Source organism: Sinocyclocheilus rhinocerous, unplaced genomic scaffold (genome assembly GCF_001515625.1).
Source record: "Sinocyclocheilus rhinocerous isolate Xijiao unplaced genomic scaffold, SAMN03320098_v1.1 scaffold1419, whole genome shotgun sequence".
In the NCBI taxonomy this organism is placed as follows: Eukaryota; Metazoa; Chordata; class Actinopteri; order Cypriniformes; family Cyprinidae; genus Sinocyclocheilus; species Sinocyclocheilus rhinocerous.
The window spans coordinates 598837-607650 of record NW_015664679.1 but is presented as its reverse complement, the minus strand read 5'-3'; the positions used below and the strand labels follow the sequence as shown (position 1 = coordinate 607650).

Here is an 8814-nt window from a genome sequence, read left to right as displayed (position 1 = left end):
ATAATGATGCACGTGCGATTTCTTTCTCCACTGTTTATGTTCATTTAAGACATGAAACTACTTACCGAGATAGTTATTTTGAGATAATTTTGCTTGTATGTGTCCGTTCAAGCGAAAGAGGAATCAATTCTGTGTTCGTGCTCTGCCTGAAACGCCACTCTGTATGTGCGCGCTTTGAGCATGTGCGCGCGAGCACCGAACTGAATTCTTCATGCGCATGAATGGTTTAAAACGCTTGAATGTTTAAATTGGTCAGATTTAGAAACACGCGTGTAAATGATAAACTATGATCCATTTCACCCCTACAAGCGAGTGAACAACGCGAATCAAAGGAAGGGATTTTATATCACTGTTCAAGGTAGCCCGTCGGGCAGGGCAGTGATACATTTTGGTAACCCGACTGGAAAACACAATAGCCCTGGGACGTCAGGCTAGCAATTTTGCGAGCCCTGACCTCACATTAAACTGGGATGGGAGACAGTATTTTAACACTGAAAAATGACATACTTCAGCTTTAAATATTGTAATGTTTTTACAAAGCAGCAATATGCAGACTGACCTTCATCATAGCGCTACGGGCAACAGCGGCGGAGCCCGGCCTCTCTGACCGGCCGCACAGCTGAGCCGGGTCGTCCATCACCGCATTCCTCTTAAACAGGATGGAGGGAGCCATGAAGGAATAGCCCTGCAGATACAAACATCTATAAACACACTCACTAACAGAAGAGAGAACTAATGCAGAGGAAGTTTCAGGGTCACTGACAGTAGGCCTGTCGCAATAATCAATATATAGACTTATCGCGCAATATACTGTATGTACATGACCTCAATAATTTTTGGTGGCGCAATACATCGGCCATTATATTTACTTAAAAATTTATGTCACCATGTTTTGTACATTCCACTTGCGCATGTGTCTTTTGCAGCTTCTCGTACATAACGTGGTGTAGTCATGCGGTGCTCGTTCAAATTGAAAAAATGCTTCTACAAGAAAAGTTTCATATGCAGATATGGTCTTGTTTAGGGATCTGTGTCTTTGTGCATACGGGCATCTGACTGCTAAATAGTGATTGTGTTTTTCAGCATTAGTGTGCACCCTTAATTTACAGAGAAAAGTGAAAAATCTGTAGATGGAAAAATCTCCATACAAGTTCTTTGTGCATTTTTCTTTTTTTTTCAAAGTTTTTTAAGGTATCTAATATTTTGATACTTAATTTGCATGATCTAAATATTCTTAAAAATTAAAAGTTTGTTGTCATTTGAAAGTGTGTAGGCCTTCTTGCATTATTATGCTGTTACATTATGATTATATATTCAGTGGCATAAATGGCCTTTAAAATGACAATAATATCGCTTATCGCAATTATTTCTCGGGCAATTTATCGCACAACAAAAAGTGGTTATCGTGACAGGCCTAACTGACAGAATTCAAACACCAAGGCTTTTTGCATTTCTGCATATCCTTCATGCTGAGGGACTCCAGTCACATTGTTTGCGACAACTGCATCATGTGCCCCCATCTAAATAAAGCCTCCGACAGCCCATGTCCCACTTACACGGCCAGACTGCAGCTGTGTGCTACATGGGTGGAGGAGTGGCTGGCTGGATGAGAGGATGGCTGGACGGAAGGATGAGGAGATGAATGGTTGAAATGCTTTTAATTGCTAAGCCAAGGTATTTGATTGCCCTGCTTTTCAAATTATCACAGCCCTCTAATGCAGCTTAATTTCAGTTTGTGAGGAGTTTGAGGGGGTGGCTGGGTTTATATGCGGCTATGCATGTGTGTGTGTGTGTGTGTGCTGTGGAGCGCTTCGTAAGTTATCATTGCTGACGTCGCTGCAATTGTACCGCCCGAGAATTACGAAGGATCAAAATTCCAGCGCACATGAAAGGCGAACGCTTAGAAAAGCCAAGATGAAGTTGGTAATCAAAGGTTGAAGGAGTAATTGAGCCAGACATGGTTGTTCTCGCAGACGCCGACCTTTTATTCCATGACAGAGCCGTTTAATGGCGGCATTGATCTGCCAGACTGAAGGATTCAGAAGGCAATCATAGACACCATCTCTTTTGCAGCCTCCCATTTCAGCTGGCATCATGCTATAGGCAACGTTATGGATCAAGCCGCATCAAAAATAGTCCTTCACATCTGATGCTTGAATCCATCTCCATATAACCATAATTACATCTCCAAACAGCTCTCTAATTCATCTGAATACCAACATAGACAGCCGGGCTCATAAGTAAGTGATCATTATAAAGGCTGACTTGCCCATATCCACTTCGGTACTTCCTGCTTACTAATAATGGAGGGTTAACAGAACAATTACATTCTAAAGCAACATCAAATGTCCACTCGTGTGCAGAAATTATTTGTCATAAATGCTCAGTGTGAATCAATATTAGGCACATCACACATGGATGACATTAGTGAAAAACTGATATATTGGCCAGGAAAAGAAATCAGATGATATTTGGTAGTTTTGGGACAATTCTGCTTCAAAAACTGAACTTTTTTTGAGTGAATTTTGAGTACATTTGGATAAAATACACTACCATTCAAAATTTGGGGTAAGATTTTTGTTGAAAGAAGCTAATACTTGCATGCAGCAAGTATGCATTCATTTGATCAAAAATGGCAGTAAAGCCTTACAATTAATTTATCTTTCAAATAATTCTATTCATCAAAGAATTCTGAAAAACAATGCATCAGTTTCTAGAAAAATGTTAAGCAGCACAACTGTTTTCAACATTGAATATAATGAGAAATGTTTCTTGCAATCAGCACATGACAATGATTTCTGAAGGATCATGTAAAAACTGGAGTAATTGCTGCTGTAAAAATTCAGCTTTTCCATCATAATAATAATTAATAATAATATAATATAACTTATAAAAATAAAAATAATATAACTTAATAATATAATTGCGTATTAGTTATGTCATTGCATGATTACGTAAACGAACTAGCAAATTGAACCAGTTAGTGGAAAAGAATAGTACTTTCCCGTTTGCCTGATGCTATAGATTAAAGGTAATAATGTTGTAAATAATGTTCAGTTTTCTTGCACAGACCAATAGTTTCGCTTCATAAGATCTCAATATATCGTCTGGAGCCATGGGCATTCATTTTGTGTTGCATGACATGCTTTTTTATTCTCAAAGACGGGCAGCCGCTGACATGCATTTTATGAATCACCAAGCACCATGGTTTAAGCTAAAAATCTTCTTTACTGTTCTACCCAAGAAAAAAAAGTCACCTATATCTTGGATTGCCAGAGAGTGAGTAAACCAACAGCAATTTTTTAAACTGGATGAACTATCAGTTTAAATTCCTCACTTTCACACATCATGTTAGGCCGTCTGACTTGCAAATAACCAAAAATATCTGCCAATAAACAAATATTATAATACAATAAAATTAGTTATTAATTCTACTACCTGAAAGATGCGGTCACAGTTGTTTGGAAGTGCCGCTGGGGAGTATGTCGGGTCCATCTCTGTAAACTCCTCAGCAAAGTTGCTAACATCCAGCTCATCACGAATTACAGGCTTAAACGGAGCCGGAACCTTCTTAGCAGCTAGATCCTCCCAGTTCATTTTCTGAATCAACCATAGTCAAACATTTTAGATGTTGGTCCTTCAAAGCATGAGTGAATCTGAATTAACTTTAACAAGCCAATGAAATGACTAGGGAAATAGTTATTCTTCTCTACTAAAATTCATTTTTTTGTGTGAAAAAAAGTAAATTATTCATTTTGCCTGGTAAAATGGATGTCTTTTCACATTCTGGGCCCCTGAGGGCCCGGAGCCCAGCCTCTTCTTTGGGTCTTTAATTAGCAGTTGCTGGATAATGTCTTTGGCTAGAGGCCCCATGTCTTTGGGGAATGGAGGATCCTTTTTCATAATTCTCCTATCGGGAAAAGAGAGAGAATTAATAAAAAAGAAAAAAACAACAACAACTGTACCCTTCCTTCAGATATGTATTGGAATTATAAAAAACCAAGAAGGCACAAAAAGTATTCTCATAGCTTTGTAAAATCACGGTTGAACCACTGATGTCACATGGATTATTTTACCAATCTCCTTGCTACGTTTCTGGACCTTGATCATTTAAGGACCCTTGCTGTCTATGGGAGGGTCAGAGAGCTCTCAGATTCCATCAAAAATATCTTAATTTTTGTTCCAAAGATGAACAGAGGTCTTACGGGTTTGGAACAACAGGAGGGTGAGTAAATAATGACAGAATTTTCATTTTTGGGTGAACTATCCCTTTAATGGAACTAGAGTTGCTAAGAGGAATCACAATCAGAATCAGCATCATTAAATTCCTTACTCCCATTCTTACAGCGAATACAGCTCTAAGTGTGTGTGTGTGTGTGTGTGTGTGTGTGTGTGTGTGTGTGTGTGTGTGTGTATGTGCTGGTCTTACTCGGCAATGTCAGAATGAGAGTTCTCATTTCCATCGACAGTGAAAGGAGAGCCTCCGGTCAACAGCTCATACATCAGAACTCCCATACTCCACCAGTCCACTGCCTGCAGGAGCACAACACAAGGGCTATATTCCCAAAAGCACATTCAAATGTATGCTGATTGGGGCAAAAATGAATGAATTGCTTTTCAAAGTCAAACTTTAAGCTGCTGTATATAATTTAAGAAAATTACATGTGTAATTAAATAGCACTTAAAAATGTGGTGAATGGGCGTATAAGCGGTTCACTTTACCTTGTCATGTCCAGACTCTCCTCCTGCTACAATCTCAGGAGCCATGTACTCAATAGTGCCACAGATGGAATAAGCCCTCTCTACCTACAAGACCAAAATGGTTTATTTTATTGCTTGCAACAACCCATCTCCCTTGCTTCCAAATTTCCTAAAGTTTCTTCTACAGTTTCAGTTTTCACAATTGTCTTTGTAGCATTCAGAAATTATTTTCTTTCGGAAACATAGATATGTGAATGTTTGGTTTAGGGCTGGGTGTGTTTACTCAACTGAAAATTCTCATTAATCTACCATATGCCATTTGTCTTACACGACTGACAGTGGAAGCATCGACACAGAATAACAATGGACCAATCAGCTTTGAGCTCAGGGCAAAACTTACACAGTAAAAAGTGTGAATTTCTTTGTTTACTACTTTATTATCAATAAAAAAGACATTGGTATTAAAAATAAATAAATAAATAAAAATCACACAAGATTACATTTGGTCAGACAAAAAACATGATTCATGAAACATAATGAGCTGGCTTTGCAGTAATGGTCAAAAATATTTAAATATATACACTACTGTTCAAAGGTTTGGGGTTGGTAAGATTTTTATAATGCATGTTTTTAAAAGAAGTTTTACACTCACAAAGGCTGCATTTATTTGATCAACAATACAGTAAAACCAATAATATTGTGAAAAAGTATTACAATTTACAACAAAAAGCTAAATTTCCAGCAGCCATTACTCCAGCCTTCAGTGTCACATGATCCTCCAGAAATCATTCTCATATGCTGATTTGCTGCTCAAGAAAATTTCTTATTATTATTATTATCAGTGTTTCTTATTAGCAATGATTCTTTGATGCATAGAAAGTTCAAAAGAACAGCATTTATTTGAAACAGAAATCTTCTGTAACATTATAATTGTCTTTACTTTCACTTTTGATAAATTTAATGTATTCTTGCTAAATAAAAGTATTAATTTCCTTCAAAAAAATCTTACTGACCCCCTGTATCAATTGCAACACAGTGTTTTAAAAGTTAAAAATAAAATGAAATGTAAACCTATGCATCGAAACATGATTCTTCATTCTAGAATGATTAATTACTGCACTTAGATGCTGTTGAGGCTAAGACTAAACGCCATCTGTGCTTTCTAAATTGGGCAAAACTGCTTTCTGAATTATGCGGCATATTTATGGCATAAATTCCATGAAAACATCTGGAACAATCTTCTTTAATATCCTATGTGCATTTAACATTCTTGCCACATGTTTGAATACCGTTTCAAGCACATGGCTTTTATAATTAAAGTTCCTGCGTACATTTATTAATTGCTTTTATTTTTATGCATCTCATAATCAGCACATTTCTGTCGGATGAATTTACTCTTGTACTCTGTGCGCTGGTTTATACGTTCGCTATAAAGTCTTAATAGTCACAGGCGTGTTTTCAATCCACACTTGTAAAAGAAATTCTGGCTGAAATGGGTTGTTAGCTAGTACAACAAAGGTCAAACTGAGAAAAACAAAAAAGTTAATATAATCTTTTAGAACAAAGAACACCAAAACATACATGATAAGCGATTACAGCATTGAGTAAACAGCCTTCCATGGGACGGAGGGAGGTTCAGTGTGAACTATTGAAACATCAAACAGAACATCACTGACAGGGCAGGACACGTGCGGGATATTGGGTGGTCCCCGGGAATAAACAATCATTTGTTATAGATGCACTTCTCAAAGACGAATGTTAAAACCCTACACAACAATGCAACAAGAACTCTCTTAATACAGATCTTTCAACATTTGTCTCAAACACCCATAACAAAAATTTAGAAAAGTGGAAGTCTGGCCGTTTTTAATAAGGAACACTTAGTATTGAGAGATATTCCAATGACAACAACAGCTGTGAAATATTAAACACTTGTTGGCCAGTCTAATCAAATATCTTTTAACCCAGTAGTTCCTAAACTGGAATGTCACCCTAACACAATGTTCCCTCTAAATATTTGTTCCAGCAAAACCTATTTCTACTGAGCAAACCCATGGAGCCGACCATCTGAGCAGAAACACCCCTTTCGAAAGACAGATGAGGTGTTCAATGGGTCATCCCTAGCAAAGAAACTAAAATATTAATAACCATCTAACAGTTAATTTATTCAAAAGTTTTCATTATTTGGTTATTTTAAGGTGTTTTGGGGGTATTTTTTATAGAAGCTAAAAAATATGAATATATTTATTAATATATTTATATATATATACACTACCGTTACAACATTTAAGGTCAGTGAGATTTTATTTAGCAAGGAAGAATTGAGTTGATAAAAATATAAGCTTTTCAAAAAGATAGATTTCCATTTCAAATAAATGCTGTTCAATTTAATTTTCTATTCAAAGAATCCTGAAAAAATGCATCTCAGTTTCCCCAAAAAAAAAAAAAGCAGCTCGACATTGGATAATAATAAGAAATGTTTTTGAGCTACAAATTATTTCTGAAGGATCATGTGACACTGACATGGACTGGAGTCATGGCTGCTGAAAAATCACCTGTGCCATCAGAGGAATAGATTAAATTGAATTCATTATAGATTTAAATGTACTTATATTCAAATAGAAAAACAATTATTTTATATTGTAGTAATATTTAGTAAAATTACAGTTTTTACTGTATTTTAGTATAAAGAAATGCAGGCTTGGTGAAAGGCTTCTTTGAAAAACATTTAAAAAACGAATGGTAGAGTATTTAAACAAAATATATTTAAAATATTTAGGCTAACTGTGTCAGAATGGTGAATTGTCTTTACTGAACAAATCATTCGATTTTTTCAGGAAATTCATACAATAAATGCCGTTTTGGCGCTCTTTGATGAGGCGTGACAGCTCGCTGTGTAAACTCTTCAGTTCAGCGCGGAGGGCGAGTGAGCACGATCATCCCTTCCTTTTTTACTTCTAGTTTTAACGCGAAACAAACAATTAACATCTCATGCCTCATGTAATCGCACAATCAGTGTTTCACTCGCAGAAAGATTCGATTAAAAGGGCTTGTAAACAAAATGTCACCTAGCATTTTATTTACCTCTGGCAAGTCATCAGTGTCCACGGTGAAAGGCTTCTTTGAAAAACATTTAAAAAACGAATGGTAGAGTATTTAAACAAAATATATTTGAAATATTTAGGCTAACTGTGTCAGAATGGTGAATTGTCTTTACTGTCACTTTTGATAAATTTAATGCATCCTTGCTAAATAAAAGTATTCATTTCCTTCAAAAATATCTTACTGACCCCCTTTCACTCATAGTGCATCAATTGCAACACAGTGTTTTAAAAGTTAAAAATAAAATGAAATGTAAACCTATGCATCGAAACATGATTCTTCATTCTAGAATGATTAATTACTGCACTTAGAGGCTGTTGAGGCTAAGACTAAACGCCATCTGTGCTGTGTGTAAATCATATGTGTGTAATGTACTGCAATATTCACTTTAAATGTAGCATTTATGATGCAGGACAATGGTTGGTAATTTTCTTTAAGTGGTTGTAACGCTTATTCAGCCTTTTTGTCCTTGGCTGGACAACAAATTATCTGATGGCTCCCACATATGTTTGTTTGCACAGGTTGAGCGCATGGTTTTGTGGTGTATATGCTGCTGCAGATGCGACCAACAAGCTCTTTTTGCAAACCGCATGGTACTTATCTGTATCTGTTATGTTTTGCCCTTAGCATGCTTTTCAATAACCAGAATTCTAAATAATTTGATCCAGAATTATATGAAAAAGAATCGTTACGCAGTTAATATGAACTGCTATGAACTAGGAAGACTGTGCTAGGATACAGCCTTATCTCATGAATTAATCTGCACTGTTTATGTCTGCACATTATTTCTCCCATTTTCACTTCCACACTGAAAATCTGTGGATATGTGGACAGACTCCAGCTGAAACACTGAAAACTCAACATTTTGTTCGACACACATTTTTGAATCTGCATTCTGTGCAATAACAACATCAAAAGTGAAGCCTAGTGGGAACAATGGGAAACACTTTAGGGCTGTACAATACATTGGTACCATAGGTTACTGGCTGATATATATATATATATATATAT

General features: G+C 36.4%; 1 protein-coding gene across 2 annotated transcripts in view; it reads right to left on the bottom strand.

Moving 5' to 3' along the window:
• The window catches only part of LOC107730213 (ribosomal protein S6 kinase alpha-5-like), a 38775-nt gene that overhangs the window by 20927 nt on the left and 9034 nt on the right, over positions 1 to 8814 (bottom strand). For both annotated transcript variants that reach the window (XM_016540973.1, XM_016540974.1), the window contains exons 6-10: positions 4723 to 4806; positions 4430 to 4533; positions 3760 to 3910; positions 3439 to 3600; positions 560 to 685 (exon numbers count right to left, since the gene is read on the bottom strand). In XM_016540973.1, coding sequence (XP_016396459.1) covers positions 560 to 685; positions 3439 to 3600; positions 3760 to 3910; positions 4430 to 4533; positions 4723 to 4806 — 627 coding nt within the window. The remainder of the gene's footprint in view (positions 1 to 559; positions 686 to 3438; positions 3601 to 3759; positions 3911 to 4429; positions 4534 to 4722; positions 4807 to 8814) is intronic.